Source organism: Arachis ipaensis, chromosome B01 (assembly GCF_000816755.2).
Source record: "Arachis ipaensis cultivar K30076 chromosome B01, Araip1.1, whole genome shotgun sequence".
Taxonomy (NCBI): Eukaryota; Viridiplantae; Streptophyta; class Magnoliopsida; order Fabales; family Fabaceae; genus Arachis; species Arachis ipaensis.
The window spans coordinates 129,714,379-129,735,076 of record NC_029785.2 but is presented as its reverse complement, the minus strand read 5'-3'; the positions used below and the strand labels follow the sequence as shown (position 1 = coordinate 129,735,076).

The window sequence follows — 20,698 nt, the reverse complement described above, 5'->3', positions numbered from 1 at the left end:
GGAAGTCAAGAAAAAAGAAAATGTAATTTGTGTAGTACAAAGGTTTGCTAAGTTTAAGGTCAAAACTCAAAAGTAATTTAAAAAAAAAAAAAAAGAAGTTTGCCAAAGTTGCATAGTTATTTTATGCTAAGTAGTAGGTAGTAAGTAGTAACTAATCATCATTAAGGGCAGAAAGTGACTTTTCTTTGCACAACTAATAACAAACAAATCCAAACCAAAGAATGGGAAGGAGATTATCTTCCTTGATTAGGTTTGGTTTAGTTGAAAACAGCCCATGATGAATGCTCATCTCTTCTTTTATTAATTTTTCTCTTTCTTTGGCATTTAAGTAATTGGATGCTTTTCATTATTGTACTTGTAAGATTAAATATTTTCTATATTGAAACCATTGAAGTTGGAGCATCAATATTTAAAACATGGGAAATACTTTTTTTTTAATTCTTCTGTTTGTTATTTATTTTTATTCTAAAAGCATTCAAAACAGCAACTAAAAATATTAAGTACGTGCAGTTTGCGTTTTGATTTTTTTTTTTGGTCCTTTTCTTTCAGAATTTTATAAAAAAAAAGAGTAAAAATAATTTTTCGAATTTTTTAGTTTTTAAACCTTAATTATGTTTATTATTGTGGTGATATTCGAAGATGTCAACTAAACCGAATAAATGCTTGTTCTGGATTTAGAACTTTGTTATTTAAATTTAAACTTTAAGAATATTTGGTGTTTGATCTCTAACATATTTAAAAATCTTAAATTCATTTGTACTGTTTTATTTTATTGGAAAAATTAATTTTTAAATTAAAATTAAAAGAACTCACCTATTGATAACTCAATTGTAATTATTTTTTAAAATTTCATAGGTTAAACTGAATTATTATTATCAGAAATTTTGTTTTATCTAACAAGTTTCTATCACAAATAAAATATCTCATAAATAAATACAGAAAAAAAATACACTCTTCTTTAATTTCTGCCAACTGCCAACGAACTATATTTCAAATGACATAATCTTCTCATATTCATTTAGAGATTGTGGATTCGAATCTCCTATTTTTGATAAAAAAAAATATTAGAAGTCCTAATGAGTCTTCCAAAAATAATAATAAAAAAAAACAACATATACATTAGTAATTTGGTGTGAACTTTTCTACAACTTTTAACGAAGATCCTCCTTTTTGAGCCACGTGGAGCCAATAGAATCCATCTCACGCACCTTTTTTGCATCTGCAGCAGCCACCAGGGCCACCACAGTCACTGCCCATGACCAAAGATCATTTAATTAATTAATTAACTAATTAATTAATCCCTAATTGACAAAATAGATTAATCAATGTCCCCTCATTGTTTTTTTTGTATAAACTCTAATACAAAAGGACAAATCAGTCATATCCAACGTTGTTGCATTTGACTCTCACAAGCACTTGTGCACACACCACAAAAAGGTTCACTTCAAGGGCATTTCTAGACTTGTTGGCAAAACTTCCAAATCATCTTCGACTACTTACAAATAATAATAAGCTTCTTATAACACTAAACTTTCCAATTTGTCTGTGCATATATTAAAAATACCTTGAAAAATCATTCCCTCAAACAAAGAAAACAAGATTGAGTTTAATAATGATTTCTAATTGAACCAAAATTTAATTTTGATACATAAATAAAATACTTCTATACGTACATCTAATTTAATTACGTAATGTTTTATAAATAAAAATACTGTATTCTCTCTCTCTCTCTCTCTCTCTCTCTCTCTCTCTCTCTGTCTTGTGTCTCTCTGTGAGTGAGTGTGTGTGTGAGAGAGGGGAGAGAGAAACCCCATAAAATCCCAACCCCATTCTTTTTCTCTCTCTACTTTCTCACTCCTCTGATCGGAACCTCTCATTCTGGTCTTCGGATTCTGGGTGTAGCAATCTGCACTCTTCTTTTGGCTCCGTACAATGGAACGGTACGGCCGTCCCGGCGAAGGGCCGCAGCCTGATCCGCCGCCGGAGTGGAACGTCGGCGCCGGCGACACGGGGCTCGAAGGTAAAATTTCGACCTTTACCCCACTGCATTCTCAATTCCGCGATTTTCCCCTCTCTTTGATTCGCGCGGTTTCGTAGCGCAATGTGGAGCTTCTAATGAGTTATAGTTTCCAATCCTTTTTTCTATTCTATTTTCCAAAATGCAGAGTCTATGTGGAAGCTTGGATTGGGTGGTGGCACCGAATCGTACCCTCAGAGGCCTGATGAAGCTGATTGTATCTATTATCTCAAGACAGGTTTTTGCGGCTATGGTTCGCGTTGTCGGTTCAACCACCCACGTGACCGTGGCGCGGTAAATTTCTCGTTTTTTCATACCCCTTTTGGGTTTTCTTCAAGGGTTCTTTTGCTTTGGTCCTTTGATTTGATCTTGTGCTTCTATATGTATGTGTGCTTTGGATTTCGTTTGATCTTGGCTGCGTTGAGTTGGAGAAATTGTATTTTTTCCCCCACTTAGTGGGGTTGTCTTAAAGTCTTTGAATTTATCTTTTTGCTATCAGTTAATTTTAATCGATTATTATGGAAATTGAGGTGCCTGCGCTGGACACTTATGATTAAATGCTTCATAATTTTGGGGATATGTCTTCGTGCTGTTTAGGTTATTGGAGCTGCCAGGAGTGGAGGGGAGTATCCGGAGCGTGCGGGCCAGCCTCTATGCCAGGTGCTGAATTTGGTTCTGCTGAATTCTATGCTGCATTTACATCATTTGATTGTATTTGGCAATTGGCAATTTAATTCCTCTTGAGCTATACAAAGTTACAAACTAATGCACTCAACAGTTTTTTTTATGTTTAGGCGTAGAGTGTAGTTGACTTCTATTTTGTTTTGATTGTTGTTTTCAAAGTTGTTGATGTTCCTTTCGTGCTGATTCTATCTGCCCATGCTTAAACTGCAGTATTTTATGAGGACAGGATCATGCAAATTCGGTTCTTCTTGCAAGTACAACCATCCTAGGCAGGCAGCAGGAACTCCTGCACTTGTCTCACTAAATTATTATGGATATCCGTTGCGAGTGGTGCGTCGTGAAAACTGGGCAATGCAAGTTTGGTGCTACTTGTAAATTCCATCATCCACAGCCTGCAGGTGTCCAAATTCCCGCACCATCACCAGTTCCCCCGGTTTCACCTCTACCTGTACAGGTACCTTCTCCATTATATCCAACCGTGCAGCCTCCATCTGGTCCTTCGCAACAGCAATATAGTGTACTGGTTGCAAGGCCTCCGTTGCTGCCTGGCTCATTAGTCCAGGGCCCTTATGGGCCTGTGGTAGTGTCCCCTGCCATGGTCCCCTTTCCAGGCTGGAATCCTTATCAGGTGGGTCTGACATCTTGTTTTGATTGCTTACTCGCATTATATGTGTAATCATTAAAGATGTCAATCACTTGGTGCAGGCTCAAGCAACAAGCCCCCTACTTCCCTCTAGTACTCCATCTAATGTTGGTCCAACACAGCTTTACAGGATAACCCAGCTGCCTTCTCAGGCAACTGGGTATTCTGCACCTTATCAACCTTCTGGCCCCTCTGTTGATCCTTCAGGTAGTAGTACTCAGAAGGAGAACCCATATCCTGAAAGGCCTGATCAACCAGAATGTCAGTATTACATGAAAACAGGGGAATGTAAATTTGGTCCATCATGTAGATATCATCATCCATCAGACCTTAATGCACCGAAGGGGAATGTGGCCCTTAGTCCTGTGGGTCTTCCTTTGCGCCCGGTAAGCATTACATTTCAACGCCTTTGTTCTTTGTTGCCTCATATTGGGTTATGGATGATGTTCTCTGCTGAAAATTTTGGCAATATGTGATAAAAATGATATACAAAAATTGAAAAAAAAAAAAAAAAGAAGAAGACCTGCAGGTGTCCAAATTCCCGCACCATCACCAGTTCCCCCGGTTTCACCTCTACCTGTACAGGTACCTTCTCCATTATATCCAACCGTGCAGCCTCCATCTGGTCCTTCGCAACAGCAATATAGTGTACTGGTTGCAAGGCCTCCGTTGCTGCCTGGCTCATTAGTCCAGGGCCCTTATGGGCCTGTGGTAGTGTCCCCTGCCATGGTCCCCTTTCCAGGCTGGAATCCTTATCAGGTGGGTCTGACATCTTGTTTTGATTGCTTACTCGCATTATATGTGTAATCATTAAAGATGTCAATCACTTGGTGCAGGCTCAAGCAACAAGCCCCCTACTTCCCTCTAGTACTCCATCTAATGTTGGTCCAACACAGCTTTACAGGATAACCCAGCTGCCTTCTCAGGCAACTGGGTATTCTGCACCTTATCAACCTTCTGGCCCCTCTGTTGATCCTTCAGGTAGTAGTACTCAGAAGGAGAACCCATATCCTGAAAGGCCTGATCAACCAGAATGTCAGTATTACATGAAAACAGGGGAATGTAAATTTGGTCCATCATGTAGATATCATCATCCATCAGACCTTAATGCACCGAAGGGGAATGTGGCCCTTAGTCCTGTGGGTCTTCCTTTGCGCCCGGTAAGCATTACATTTCAACGCCTTTGTTCTTTGTTGCCTCATATTGGGTTATGGATGATGTTCTCTGCTGAAAATTTTGGCAATATGTGATAAAAATGATATACAAAAATTGAAAAAAAAAAAAAGCTGATAGGGGAGTAGTCCAAAAGAAGAAAAACTAATAATGGGATATAACATAATTGGCTTCTTCTTCTGCTGCATGTGTTTTATATGATTGCCATTCGTGTTGGGTTATGCTGTGCTTCAGTTATCTCTAAGTTTTCTGGGTCAATGTGTCAAATCTCTAGATTATTGAAGGTTCTTCTAGCAAAATTTGAAAGCAGGTAGATTTAACTGTTGGTTTAGTGGTGGCACCTTGGGTATAATTGTACGTTTCATGATAATGGAATTTTCATTTTGTGCTACATTCATGTTGGGGGTGTAAGTAGTGAGATATATGTTTGTTAAATATTTAGTATCTCATTCTGACTCTGCCTAAGGGAAGGTTCTGTAAGTAAGCTCCTCTTTTCTTTAGTCTTGTTCCCACGCTTCATTTTGTCTGAACATCATTTTACTCCATTTCATTTCTAATATATATCTTTGATTGCTGTTCAGGATTTCAGGTCCTATTTTTTCTGTGTAATTTATTGCATCATGTTTTATTTCACCATGTATATCTTTATTGCATCTCTGTTTTCTGTAATTGATTTAGATGTAATAACTTCTATTTGTGCTTGAAATTTATTTCTAATGAAATGCCTTTCCAAGAAGTAGTGAGATATTGTGCAGGTGTTGTATACTTGTACAAAGTTGTCTGTTTCACCTTTATTGGTTGGATTTGCTTGCGTTCCTATACTATAGCTTGAGTTGTTCAAACTTATTTCGGGAGAACATTTTATGTTTTCCAATTTTGCAATATGGGATTAGCGATGCTTCTAATGTTTCATGCTACAAAGAGATATAGATGTTTCTTTGCCACTTCATGGTTGTTTTTCACTATGGAATAGACTTTAATAATCCTTTTGGCTGCTATTGTTATACTCTTGGTCTCCAGATTGTGGTTCGAGTTCAAGAATAGCACCTGTATTAATTTTGTTTTACAATGATGAGTTTGTCTGCTAAGTTGGCATGTTTTTCAAAATCTGTTCGACTCACCTTCTTTAGTTCTTAACTATCAATCATCCAATGTTTGGGTTTGATAATCAGGGGGCACCACCTTGCACTCATTATACGCAGCGTGGAATCTGTAAGTTTGGTCCTGCATGCAAATTTGATCATCCCATGGGTTCTCTCAGTTATAGCCCATCTGCTTCTTCCTTGGCTGATATGCCGGTTGCACCGTATCCCGTGGGTTCCTCAATGGGCACTCTTGCTCCATCATCATCTTCATCAGAGTTGCGGCCTGAACTTGCTTCAGGATTGAGCAAGGAGTCTGTTTCATCCAGAATGTCTTCATCGATGAGCACTTCAAGTGGATCAGTTGGCTTGACCTTGTCAACTGCAGGACCAATTTCTCAATCGGGCACCCAACCCTCTGCTCAGAGTTCCAGTTCTTCAGCAACTGCCAGCAGCGCCGCAACAAGCAGCGCCACATCTCACACCTCAAGCTAAGCAATGTGAATGCATTCCTCATTATTACTCCTTTTAATCTCAATTTTTCAACTGGACATCATGATTTATTCAAAGAGGTCCTCAAATAGGTTTTATTTTTCAGTTTATCCCAGTTCCACATTCAGGTCTAGTACACATTGCACCAATCAATTATCATTGTGTTCATATAATCTTTTTGTGGCCATCCCTTTTATCCCAAATAAAACCATGGCCAACCTCGAGAATTTTAGCAACTCATACAGCCAGCCATCTTGCTTCCTTCCGAATAACCTCAAAAGATTCTGCAAGTCCATTCTTCATGTCCCTCCCTCCTGATCTCCAATTTTTTTTGGAGTTTGTTGTGCTTATTTATGATTCGATCTTTTTTTATTCGAGAAAAGTTCTATTGACCATGTGTTGTTGTTTATGTCTCTTCACCCGAATCCTTTTTTGAAGCTGGGAAGGTCATGGTAGATACTGTTCCCTACTTGTGTAAGGTTTGCTGTGAAGAGAAGTAATCAGGAGAGTACAATGAGGCTTTGCATTGCTGTCTTATTTTTATGTTTTTAGATACACAGTCATGTTGTTCAATGTTGTGACAAGCTTGCTACTTAAATTTATTACACAATACATATATCAAGAAACACATTTAAGTTAACACATTTTAAATCTCTCTTCCTCTCACATGTGGTGAAGGTGATTTTTCTGTTCATTTATATCTTCCCTTTCTCCATAAATATTTTTAGATTTTTTTTTTTGTTATAAAATGATGATTGTATTATAGAGTACACTTTACTCCAGCAAAAACAGTGGTACAACACAAAGTGGAATTTGGAAACATTAAAGTGCCTGTCTTCATAGGAGGATAAGGAGTAATCATTGCACTTGCTTGCTTACCAACAACTTATTTGAACTTTTTTTTTTTCAAATGTGGAGATTAACCTTAAAATTTGCTCTAATTGAGTATTCTAGCTACTTTTATTTTCGGTACTTAGGAGATAATAATGATGATATTTATACCTTATAATGACCTAATATCTCATTTTTTTAATAATTATAATGTGTTTCTACCATTATATCAACATTTGTGTTAGGTGAGATCATATTAGTAAGATACCAAGAACGTTTAATACGACTGGGAGATGACTGTATTCGTTAAGGATTTATCCAGTTGTTTAATCATATTTATTATTTTGGATAGATGATTATTTATATGATCAATATAAAAAATATTTGTTTTTATTGATGTGACGTTATATAAAAGAAAGAAGTATAATATATTTATTTTTAATTTATATTTATATATATACTTAAAACAAAATAGCTCAACACACAAAGTGGAGAGAACAAGTAAAGAAAAAACTAGACAACAAGAATCATAAACACATAGTCCTTATTAAGCAAAGACATATCCCTTGTTATCTTCGACATTGCCATCAACAATAAAAGGGGTTATCACATCTCCGCTCCTGTATATAAAATATAAATATATATATTATTTAACTTATTTTTAATATATATTTTTTATATTTTAATATGTCTTCTAATACTAATAGCTAATTTTAATAACTAATTTTATTGTACATCCGACATGGTTATATAAAAATACAATTTAAAATCTCATCCACACTCCTATCCCAAATACAGCTTGTATATTGTAAATATGTAATGCTCTTTCAACAGCGGAATAATCATATGCATTCACATTTTTAACTTATATATATCTAGATTGGAGGAGTGAGTAATTTTCTAATTAAAAACATTGACATAGATAGATTCTATTAACAAAAGAGAACATTGTTTTTCCATATGCCCTGCTTCTAAGTTCCTCTCTGTATATATTATTATTATTATTATTTATGAATCACATGATATTGCTTTCAATCAAATAGTATTGAACAGTGAAAGAAAAGAGAATGTAGTGGAAGCAATATATTAGAATCGCGGATTATTGGCTTGCAACATCTGTATAGTATGGTTCTGCTTTTATATTGTGTCCTAAAGTTTGGGCAGCTACCCCCAAAAGAAGCATAAAATCATGCCATCAATATTATAATATAAAAATAACACATACAGGAATATGACTACTACTTTCCCTCTGATCTTGATTTGAAAGTGAGAGCTCATGAAAGCTCATGGAGGACCCTTAAAACCAAAACATAGATCACTCTCTAGCAATGTAGTAATTAATTACATGCATTAGAACAAGAATGAAAAATACTAAAAACAAAGGCTTGGTTAATTGGCTTGACCCAAGTTACAAGGAAGATAATAAGAAGAAACAAAAAGAGATAAAAGAAACATACAAACACATGCAATGCAATGCAAGTACATACATTCACATTGCACCCTCATCATCAGAAGAGTGGGTATCCCATGTCTACTGAGCAGTTTGTTGAAGAAGATGAAGCAGCATTATTATGATTATGATGATTATTCATCATCACCCCATCATAGAAGCTTGTATTGTTATTATTGTTCTCATCAGTTATGATGGGATACAGTGCATCCATGCATCCTCCTCCTTCTAATACCCTTCTTGATGATGATGATGATGATGATGAATTGTTAAATATAGCTGAAAGCTCACTGCAGCTCCAATCCCATGATGAGAACCCTTCACTAACTACTTCACTTGTTGGATAACAAAAGTAGTCTGATGGAAAGTTATTATCACAAGAGAATGATGATGAGTTTTCACTGACATTGCTCTTTCTTGATGAGTAGTTGTTGTTATTTGAACAACTACTGTTGGAACTTGAATCAGCAGTAGTAGTAGCAGTAGGCCTGAAACATTTATCAGGAACTATGCATTCAAGATATCCAGAGTTGTTGTTATTACTATGATGATCAGTTGTTGAAAAGAACAAGTTATCATCATCCTGAACTGAACAACCATATGCAGCAGCAACAACATTAGTATTACTATTATTGTTACTATTACTGTTCTTAATCTTATTCTGATTGGAAGGTGCAAGTTGTTTGGTGTGAGAAGATGGTGGGGGAGGAGGAGGTGGTGGTGGCAAGAGAGCTTGAAGATCCATAGGTGTGAGAAGAGCATGGAAGTTGATGTTATCAGAATAGATGAAGTTAGTTCTAGCTTGGTTTCCTTTCATGGACAAAGCAGCTCTGTCATAAGCAAGAGCAGCTTCTTGAGCAGTGTCAAAGGTACCAAGCCAATGTCTTTCTTTGGTTGTAGGGTCTCTGATCTCAGCAGCATATCTTCCCCAAGGTCTTCTTCTCACACCAAGAAACCTACCTGGCTCTGCTTGTTTCCTTCTCCCTCTTTTTTCACCACATGATGATGATGATGTTGATGTGTTTCTTTGGAGAAGTGTAGACAAGCATATTTGGTTCTGGTTTTGATTGTTGTTGTTTGGTTCTTCATATCCCTTCATGAAGGAGGGGGTGTGTAGTGTATCTGATGAGGTTCTAGAGGTTGACATGGCTTCACAAAATGTGGGGTTAAGTTTCAACTTTGAATGAATGAGGTGATGAGAAAATGTGAGGGACCAAAGTCAAGTTAAATAGTGCAAAACTCAAGGGAATTGAAATACACAAACTGTTATGATTATGAGTGGGAGATAACTCTTTTAAACCTTTTTTTGGACAACCCTTTTGTCTGATTTTTTTTTTTTTTAATAATTAGTCATCAATATTAACTAAAGGAAAATAAAAAGGGGAAATTTTTGTTTGAACAATGTCAATGTTTGGAAGACTATGACTATCCATCATGCATCTTTTTTCTGATCTGATCTCTACCCTTTTTCCTCACCTACTTTTAAAAAATCTTTCTTTTTCTTGTTTCTATTAAATCTTGGTAGTTCTTCATCCAATTCACTTTTAGAGTTGGAACCAAACAGTGAAAATAAAGATTCCCCTTCACTTGTCAAAGTACTCTAAATGGTGCTCTACACACTGCACTTTTGAGTTTTTATTTCTTTGCAACAGTCACTTTCTCCCTAGTTCCAATGACACATACACAAAAATAAATGTCTTCTATATGCAACTTAGTAATACTAATAACCACAAAAATTGTAAATAATAATAATAATAGAATTAAATTTTGATACTTTTTTAATATGAAATAGTTTTTTTTTTTTTATTTATATAATGCTATATCAATAAAAAAAATTATTTTTAACATTGATAGCATAAGTGTCTATATTTAAATCGGATATGATTAAATAATTATGTAAAATGTTTTATTTTGTTTAGTGGGTTAAAATTAAGCTAATAATAATAAGATGTAATTAAAATACATTAGTGTAATTAGTGAGCTAATTATTACATCAGACTCATGCCATGCAAGGTTATTGGGATTTGATAGGGATAATGACAAATTAAAGTTAAATCTATATGCAAATCAGTTCACGTGTAAAGGCCAAGCTAATCAATTAACTACCTGGAATTGACCTCCTCTTTCCAATACTAAGAAAACAACACATGCTTATGTTACCAACAAAGAAAAATGAACCCTATCATTTTTAATTTATGCATAGATATTTCTCTTAGTACTCTTTTATTTTTTATTGCTCATCTTAATTAATGTAACAAATAAATTCGCATAAAATATATATTTTATTATCTTAATTTAAAAATAAATAATTTTTTATTTTATTAATTTTTTTACGTTAGAAGATTTTCATTCTGAAAAATAACAATTAGAAACGAGAATAAGTGAGAGGTATCTATAATTTATGTATACATTTATTTTTTGCTCTAGCTAGGGATAATAATAGTAGGTATTTGACCTAATAATTAATGAGTATACAACTTTGGTAAAACAATGTTAACATATAGTAACATTTTTTGAGATGTTCCCAAGATGAGTGAATGATTGGCACAAATGAAATCTTATTATTCTGGAATCATCAATCACAGTCAAAACCAGAAAAAAAAATTTAAAAACAACTGCGTGGTTTTGTCTGCATATTCCTAGAGAGACTAAAAACCATTTTTGAATTTGGTGGTTGTGTTGGTAGATAATATACATAATAGTAATAATCTCTTAGCAATGTCATCCACTAACTATATGCATGCATGTATTAGCTATTAATTAGTGTTAATATTAATAATAATAATAATAATACATAGACATGTGATGAATCCGCGTTTTATGCATAATAATCAAAGTAATTACATGGGAAGCTCTTGTTTTCTTCATGATTTTCAAAGGGAGCAGTTAAAATTATCTCTAACTGCACACAAAATCATCCAACCAACTTTAGATTATTATTTGAGGCTTCCGTGTCTCGTGTCATGCAAACAACCCCACCTTGGACTATAAAATTGAAAAGTTTCCTTTTTGAAGGGTCCACTACTCTTTTTAATTTTCTATTTTTATTTCTTCTGCCAACACTTCACATATCATTTCTGATTTTTTTTTTTAGTTTACAAAAATTATTAAACCAACTCAGGAGTGACTAATTGACTATCTCGAAATTTGAATTTTTTCTTGTACAATAACTTACAATGACAAAATCCTAAGAGCTTGTTTAGAAAAATTCAATGCGGGCAATGCGTTGAGTACCTACCATCGAATTTAGGCTGCGTTTGTTTGATGTTCGTATCTTGCTAAGGCATAGACACAGTGAGATATGTCTATTATTTAGATTTTGAGACACAAAAATAAAAAAGACACGGTTACACACAAGCACACACAAGTTACATGTATTTCATGTCTCGGTAAAATGTTGAGACACGGATGAAGTCTGTGAAGAGTGATGGACACGGATCAGTATCAATATTTTCAGACGATTTTATCCTCGTTAATTTTTTGAAATTCCAAAAGGGTCTCCTATTTGTATCAAACCCTAAGCAGTGAAAATTTCTTGTGTAGTTGTTCTGCATCATCGAAGGTGTACCACTGCCGCACGTTGTCTATGTTTCCCGCCAACTCTCCTCTCTGATTTCTGCATGCTCTGTTCCGGTCGCGGTGAGCTTGTGTTGCTATTCTGCCATCTTTGCCTCTCCATCTGGTAGCCGTGTTAACCTCAAACCCTAGCTGTGCTTCTGCTCCGCGTTGAGTCTTTCATCCTCTGCCGCTGCAACATCTGCCTTCTCGGTGTGCTTTGCCATCTCTGGTATTTTTTTTTTGTGAAGTTTCTTCCTTTAATTTTGATTATTTATCAGATGGGTTATTGTTAGGGGTGGCAAAACGGGTCGAGCCCGTCGGGCCGATCCGCTAAACCCGCTAAAAAGGCGGGTCGGGCTAGGATTTGGAGCCCGCCAAATTAGAAAAATCCGCCAAACCCGCACCGCCAAATTGGCGGATTTTGGTGGGGCGGGACGGGGCGGTTCGCCGGGCCGAAGATTTTTATTTTTCTTTTTTTTATTAAATAAAAGAGTGATTACTATTATAAAATTAATAATTATAGAATTTTCAAACACTTTTTTTGTTTTTGTTTTTATTCTTCTTTTAGTTATTAACTTTATTTATTTTATTTTACAATTTTGTATATATACTTAAATTATGTGACTTATTTTTTCTTGCCAAGACATAGACACAGTGAGACGTGTCTATTGTTTGGATTCTGAGACACAGAAATAAGAAGGACACGGTTACACACAAGCACACACAAGTTACATGTATTTCATGTCTCGGTAAAATGCTGAGACACGGATGAAGGGCGATGGACACGGATCAGTATCAATATTTTCAGACAATTTTGTCCTCGTTAATTTTTTGAAATTCCAAAAAGGTCCCCTCTTTGTATCAAACCCTAAGCAGTGAAAATTTCTTATGTAGTTGTTCTGCATTATCGAAGGTGTACCACCGCCGCACATTGTCTATGCTTCCCGCCGACTCTCCTATCTGATTTCTGCATGCTCTGCTCCGGTCGCAGTGAGCTTGTGTTGCTACTCTGCCATCTTTGCCTCTCCATCTGGTAGCCACGTTAACCTCAAACCCTAGCTGTGCTTCTGCTGCGCGTTGAGTCTTTCATCCTCCGCCACTGCAACATCTGCCCTCTCGGTGTGCTTTGCCATCTCTGGTATTTTTTCTTTTGTGAAGTTTCTTCCTTGGCCGGCCCGCTTTGCCACCCCTAGTTATTGTTGATTAATTGCTAATCCAGAATTTGGGTATGTGGGTATTCGAATTGTATGTAAACGTGGGTATTTGGGTATTGTTCATTATTTATTTTGTTTTCATCCGAAATCTTCAATAGGCAATGGATAATCTCGGTGGTGGTTGTTTTAAATGCATTTTGAAGCTTCATAAGTTATTTTTCCTAATTGAAGATGAAAAAGAATGAAAAAAGCCATCTGCCTAATTAAAAGAAACTTATTATAAGTTATAGTTGATAAATTGTTCTCACCCTCAAACATTTTCTGGCCAACTATGCAGCAAAATCTTCAAAAATAAAAGAGTTGTAGAAAGAGTTGTTGCTGCTGTGATAAATAAAATTTTGTTACTGATCTGCTGAGCTTGTTAGTGCTGATTGTTGATAAAATTAGTGATAAAAATGTTGCTCTAATTGCTGATTAATATGTTAATTAAATTGCTTATGAAATTATTAATAGGTGAGCTTTTTAATTATTATCTATTGAAGAATGGTAGAGGATAATTTATTTGTATTGTGTTTATAAAATTGGTTATCAAACTGCTTACCAAGTTGTTTGCTATCATGATTTGTATTATGTGTTTGTAGAAATTATTAGGATTCTTCTTTTGTGTATTTATTTGTTATTGTCTCTTAGGAAGTGATGATGGATCGTTCTGAACAAATTAAGCTATGTGTTGAATATTACTGAATTATGAGAATGCAATTTGACATGTTAATGCTATTTTTTTTAGTCACTCTATATATGTATATTAGGAATAGAAGGCGGGGTCATTCTTCGATTGGTCGAAGAGTGAACACATTGCCACTAAGGCGAGATGCATTAGATAATATCATTGGGGAGGGTGGAGATAGAAATTGCATATGGGAGTTAAGAATGAGTTTGAATGCATTTGCAACTTTATGTGAATTGCTACAAGTTCAAGGTGGAATAGACGAAGATGGTCATGTTGGCATAGGCGAGCAAGTAGCTACTTTCTTAATCATATTAGCTCACCATACCAAAAATTGCAGCGTACAGGTTAGGTTCTATAGGTCTGGTGAAACTATTAGTAGGTATTTTCACAAGGTATTGCGTTCGGTTTTGCGTGTCCAAATTATCTTATTTGCAAAGGCAGACCCTATACCGGAAGATTGTGTAGATCCCAGATGGAAATGGTTCAAGGTAGGTCGTGAATGAGCAATGTCTGGTGTGAATGAGCAAGTGAATCTTGGCCGTACACTGAAGAGTCTTGGTTTCACTACAATGGAGATCGTGCAAATTGCAAAAAAATTTGTGCAGAATCCATAATTGAAGGCAACCTTTTGGAGCTTAGACGAGGAAAAGGAAGCATTCGCACGAGATATAATGGACAACTTTTAACTATTGTTGATGTACTGGGTTATCTTAATTGTTAATTTATTCGGGTGTATTGCTAAACTTATTAAGATATTTTGCAAAACTTACTAGGGTCTTTTGGTAAACTTAATAGAAATCGCAGGGTTATGTTCTTTTTTTCTTATGCTGTACAAGTGAAGTATACTAGCTACATTGCAACTCTTTTGTGCATTTTGTTGAATTTTATTGAGTTCTGCATTATGTATGTTAATATCCTGCACTTCAATTATTTATTAGTGTTCATTTACTTGTATTGTATAATTTTGTCCCAAAAATTATCCACTTCTGCAGCACTTTCATCAAATTTTGTTTAATATGTGATGATTTTCTGCTATTCTACACTTCTTTGGCACAAAATATACTCTTATAAGTTAAAAAAAAATATATTATTAGCTAAAAAATCAGCAAACCAAAATAAATATCAAAGAAACCCCTTTTCATTGAATTTTCAATTCATATAAGTTCATTACAAGTGAAGGATCCAACAAACAATGGTGTATTTTCTAAAACTATACTAATATAACTCTTATGCTATTCTTAAAGCAACCAATAGCTGTGAGAATAGTTTTCTTATCCCTGCAGATGTATTCTTTGGGAGACCAAGACATCTTTAACAAAAATAGAAATGGCTATCAAGAATTGGAAGCTGAGTAGTAGTCCTGAAGAATATGACTAATAGTTCTTGGTTGATGGAAGATGTATACAGATTTTGTGAAAATCAACATGCTTGACGGATATATTGCTATGACTAACCATGACAATGCCTACAAGAAACCTGCATATAGAAGTGAATGAGAATTTAGGAAATAGTTATATCATCCGTAAAAACTTAAAAAACAGCAAACTACAATGATGGGAATAATTCAAAGATTTGATAGATATGATTATCACTAAGCAACAACAAGTGCAAATGCCTTTTGATTGATTCAATTGAAAGCTATCTAAATTTATCCAACATAGAAGATGCTTGCACAAAATCCAGAAAACCTAATAGAAATCAAAGCATCAGTTTTACACTTTTGGATGATAAATAGAGAGAAAAAGTATCATGAACATTTCATCCAATTCTGATTTAACAAGCTAGAAATTAAAAACATGTTTCCACCAAAAATGATTAATTATTTATCTCAACATACATAGGAAATAATTGTGAAAAGAAGAGTAGGTTTAGATACACTAGTCCTATTAAAAAAATGGAATGAATCATGCAGAGACACAAACAAGATTTTTGAGGTTTTAACCATAACACCTTTTTAAATATTATTATGACTAATTGCATTGCAATATCTGGCAGTATTAAGAGATAATAAAAAGACGTTAATAAAAATAGCAAAAAAATTCAGATTCAATTTAAGAGATAATATCAAATAAGTTTCTTAATCCTAATGCTTTTGGAGAATTCTTTTTTTTCCTTTATGCAGTAGCATTTTTCAAAATTAGCCCACAAAAAATCACATCCAATGAGGTGGTTTCAATCAATTCTTATGATAATAACAACAACCACATGAAAGCAATCAACTTTATTTTCTCTTTGTTTTCACTAATACCGTGAAATTAAAAACAAACTACTGAAGTTCCTAACAAACAAATTGCCCAACTTGGAGTAAGTGTGACTAAAATCAGATAGAAAAATAAAATGGAATGTGAATTCAATTTGACATTGGGTTCTTACCTCCAAGGATTGTGTGGAAAACCTGATGCTAGTCACAAATGTGGATTAAATCAGAGACAAGTCTATATAGGGGCTTCCCAACCATTAGAAGATCAGCTGAATCCGGGAGAATTTGGAGTTTCAAAGGGTCCACATTGAGTCCATACTTGAACCCGATATCCTAAACCCAGAAACAAATCATCAAACACACTGTAACAAAAGTGGATTTGCAAACACCCACACAACAATCAAGAAGAAGAAGGAGAAAAAGAAAAAAAGAGTAGAAGAAGAACCACAGAGATTCACCTCGACGAAGAAGAATCCTTGACGAGGAGGAACCGCACCGAAAAGATCCAAGAAAAGGCGAAGAATGAGGACGCCAACTAGGGAGAAAAGAGATTTCTGGGGATAGAGGGGGGAACCCTCGAACCAACTTGGGAAAAATAGGAATCTGAATAGCTTTTGCCTTTTTCTTTCTTTTAATTATTTAATTTTTAATTTAAATTAACGGGACAAAACGGTCATTTTCAATTAGGTAGTGTCTTGTTCTTTGTAAACCAAACATAGTATTAGACATTATACTAATAACATGTCTATCATATCCAAACAGTATACATAGACACAAATATTTTATGTCCATGTCTCAAATATCTATGTCTCAATGTCTATGTCTTAATACATACACAAAACAAACACAGTCTTATAGTCGTCTTGAAGTTCACAGTATAAATGACGTCAAAAATTATTTATCGACGGATTATTTTATCTGACGTTAATTATCGATGAATTTTTTGTCGATTTTTTAATAAATTTATCGAAATTGAATTGCTGATAACTGTTGGATTATACTAACGATAATTTTGTTCGTTAATAAATTTTACGGTAATTTTTTTAGCACAGTTACATTATAAAAAACTCTTATTAACAAAATTAGGACGAAAATTTAAAATTACTAAAAATCAGTAAATTATTTTATTAAAAAATAAATTGTCTAAATATAAAAATATCACAAAAATATCAAACAATGAAGTAGACATTAAAAAAAAATTCATAAACCCTACAGATCTCGATAGTCGTCGTCGTCGTCTTTCTTCTGCTGAGGCGGCGGAGTAGGTGCTGATGTTGGTGCCCCACCAGCAGCGTTGCCGCTGCCTCCAGCGCGCATCTGCTTGTTATACACCTCCATCTGCTTTCGCAAACGATCTAGCTGCTCCAGTTTCTTCATCAAGTTCGAGCTGACGGCAACGACTCCTCTCACGCGTACAAGAAGGTCGTTGTACCTCTGCTCAGACTGCTCCACTTGTTGATGAAGCTCCTGTATCAGTTTCTGCACCTCCTCCCTCAAGTCAACAACTTTTTGGAGATCGACATGGCTGGTGACAGAGGCAGAGGAAGCCACAATGCAGAAGAGCGAAGGCCACTGGTGAAGAACGTTCTTAACCCAAATCGGCGATTCTTATGGGGTTCAGAGGCAGTCTCGCGCCAAACCCTATCAAGATCTACCACTGAGGTCTTGTTTCCGACTTCGTTGTTCCCATTAGACAACTGAGATTGTTGAGTCACGGCCTCCAATATCTGCATATAATCATCCTGTGTCACATAGGTTGTGGTTAGGATAACAGTTAATTGACTTTAAACTAAATAAATTTGAAACTTATAATTAATTGAAACTCACATAATGGGTCGTATACCACTCGTCATCAAATCTCTCCTTGTTGGCCTTCAAAGTATGTGTATACTTGAAGGTCTCCGCCAATATCATCTCACGATCCAACGACTTAGACTACACAATTCAAATTAACCACTAAAATAAATCAACAAATAACTAATTCAAGTAACTTTTAACAAACATTACCAGACTATTTACCAGTCTGCTCTTCGTTTTCATGAAGGTCGCCAACCCACCCGTATACTTCGACGACCTCGATGAAGCCTTGTTAGATGTTTGTCAGACTGCGACGCTTGAACCCCTCATTATTTTTAAAATGGGTCTCCAGTTCCTTCTTGATAGATGGACGGATCTAGGTCGTTAGGTGGTCGCGCCCTGACGAACGTCGCTCATCATCTGCTGAAGTCGATTAGCTGCCCAGTGATTGTAGATCTTCTAGATTATGAGATTATATTTCGTATCCCATATGAATTTCAACTGCACAAAGTGATTCAACAACATTAGTTATTCGAAATAATTACAGTTTAAATACAGTTAATTCAACAATATTGGGTTCTTACCGCCCACTGAAACCATCTTTCTCTGGTCTCAGCAGGGATCTTTGTGTAGCTCGGCCATGGGTGGTCGTACATTGACTTAATCACTTCGGAGATCTCCTGTGTACATGCACTGTTATTTTGTGTAAACCTATCAATGAAAAAACTTAAGATTAACAAATACATAGAAACACATAAACCTTAATAAATTCAAAATAGATTGCAGATAAAAGACATTAAAATAGTATGTACTCATGCCTGCATGTCATCAGGTCAAATCCTCAGCCGGATGACGGACGGTGGTGGAGGGACATCTTGCTGTGACGTACTAGAGGAATCACCCACCGTGGGCTTTGTCGCTTCTGGATCTGTAGGGGGTAGCAGAAGAAGGCGCGTAGTTCGAATTTGGGACCATGATGAATTGCTAGTCCGCTGGACCCACCTATGACGTCATAGGGGTCAACGGGGTAGTCGAAGTAGAGGGCAATGACTGAGCGGTCCTGGAGATTTGGTGAAAACCCCCTACCACAACCACGAGACCCACTCATCTACCTTTACTACTTGTCGTCATGTCTACAAAGAAATATATTATTAACACTAATCAGCATATATACTACACAAATTATTCAACATTTAGATTATTTCAAAAAAAAAAAATTGACATAACCTCTCCTAATCTTTACAGTTCCCACAAATTCAACTAATCTCAATCCACAGCATCAGTAAAAATACAATTAAATTCACAATATTTCTAGCAAAATATATTAACTTGTTTTCATTCTTGAATTCATACTATATATAATGTTGTACATATAATATTACAATGTCAAACACAACAATTTATTCAATTCAATTAAAGAGTTTAATTGAAAAATTTTAAATAATAAAAATCTAACTAAAAAATTAGGTTAATATATAAATATTTCCAAACTAGTTAACCTTTAAAAAATAAGCCTATATTTCAAGAATAAATAGTAGACATCATTACATTATACACATAAAAACATGTTTACATAAACCTACCTCAAGAAAAACAAAACTATCTAGTTAGCAAGGTTAATTAGTTATTGAGATTGAATAAGAAACAAAAAAGAGACTCAACTTACAAATTTTACAAGCTTTAGAGTTAACTATTATTACTATTAAACACTGCATATATAACTAACTATATTATATCAACTTAAGGTTTGTAATATTTTTTGGTACATTCTTTACTTCAAAATTCAAGCATCTTGCACTTTTTTCTAAATTTAAATTAACATATAACTAATTCCTAATTTCTAAATTAACTTCATCCTAAATTTTAAATTAGCAGATGATAACCAAATCCTAAATCTTAAATTAACTTTAACCCTAAACTCTAAATTAGCATATAATAATCAAATTTTAAATCTTATATTAACATATAACTAATTCCTAAATTCTAAATTAACTTCATCCTAAATCTTAAATTAGCATATGATAACTAAATCCTAAAGTAATCCTAAACTCTAAATTAGCATATAATAATCAAATCCTAAATCCTAAATTAAATATAACTAAATCCTAAATTAACTTAAATAAGGAAAAAGAGAAACCATGAAACTTGAGAGGCGAACAGAAGAAGAAGAACAGAGAGAAAGTGAGAATCGCGTCGGTGCTGGACAGCAACGGTGACAGTACTGGATGGCGATGGCGGCAGACGAATAGAGAGAAAGAGGGAGTCGCGGCTAACGGAGGGGAGAGGAGGAACGAGTTGGTTTCAATGAGAGGGAGAGGAGGTGGCGACAGGAGAGGCAGGCGGCGGGGAAAGGAGGCCGTTAGAGAGAGAAAGGGATAAGGGAAGTTAGAGAGAGAGAGAGAGAGAAAGAGAGAGAGGAAATTTTGAAATGAAAGGGGAGAGGGTTCGCGCTTTGAATTTTAGGATTCGTTATCATTAGATTTATCGGCGGATAAATCCGACAGTAACTCATTGCGGGTCACCAAATGCAACGTTTCACTAAAATGAATTTTTTTACGGTAAATTTCACGCTAAATTTCGTGTCTATTTTCTCTCCAAGTATTACTGGCGAATTTATTGTCGAAAACGGAAATCCACCTGTAACAATTTGACCAAACGAATTTCATATCAAAACTATCCATAAATCCGTCGGTAAAGCTGACGATAATATGCGACGCTAAATCCGACAGTACTCAATGTTTTTCTTGTAGCGACTATTTAAATGTGAGAAATTTTTTTTCTTTTAAAAATAGAATTCATTTTTATTTAAGATTCAATTCTATGATTTAGAATGACTTTATCGTATTAATAGAATGAAATTTAATTCTTTAGTTTATAATAATTTTTA

At 35.0% G+C, this 20,698-nt stretch overlaps 2 protein-coding genes and 1 long non-coding RNA gene across 3 annotated transcripts; 1 reads left to right on the top strand and 2 right to left on the bottom strand.

The window, feature by feature from the left end:
• Positions 1,720 to 6,742, top strand: LOC107638395 (zinc finger CCCH domain-containing protein 34). Its single transcript, XM_016341650.2, is given in 7 exon segments — positions 1,720 to 2,020; positions 2,166 to 2,311; positions 2,615 to 2,677; positions 2,912 to 3,030; positions 3,032 to 3,329; positions 3,407 to 3,730; positions 5,690 to 6,742. Coding segments are annotated over 7 exon segments (1,443 nt in total). The 5' UTR covers positions 1,720 to 1,932; the 3' UTR covers positions 6,095 to 6,742.
• Positions 8,292 to 9,835, bottom strand: LOC110263494 (ethylene-responsive transcription factor ERF086-like). The gene has a single exon (XM_021104832.1). The coding sequence runs from the start codon at positions 9,517 to 9,519 to the stop codon at positions 8,431 to 8,433; it is 1,089 nt and encodes a 362-aa protein (XP_020960491.1). The 5' UTR covers positions 9,520 to 9,835; the 3' UTR covers positions 8,292 to 8,430.
• On the bottom strand, positions 14,952 to 16,620 carry LOC110263497. Its single transcript, XR_002349264.1, has 3 exons — positions 16,473 to 16,620; positions 16,188 to 16,347; positions 14,952 to 15,290 (listed from the first exon to the last, which is right to left on the bottom strand). It is a non-coding gene; the product is annotated as an uncharacterized LOC110263497 (long non-coding RNA).

Coding starts and splice junctions, on each gene's coding strand:
- LOC110263494 (XM_021104832.1), bottom strand. CDS start 9,519: ATGTCAACCTCTAGAACCTCATCAGATACACTACACACCCCCTCCTTC.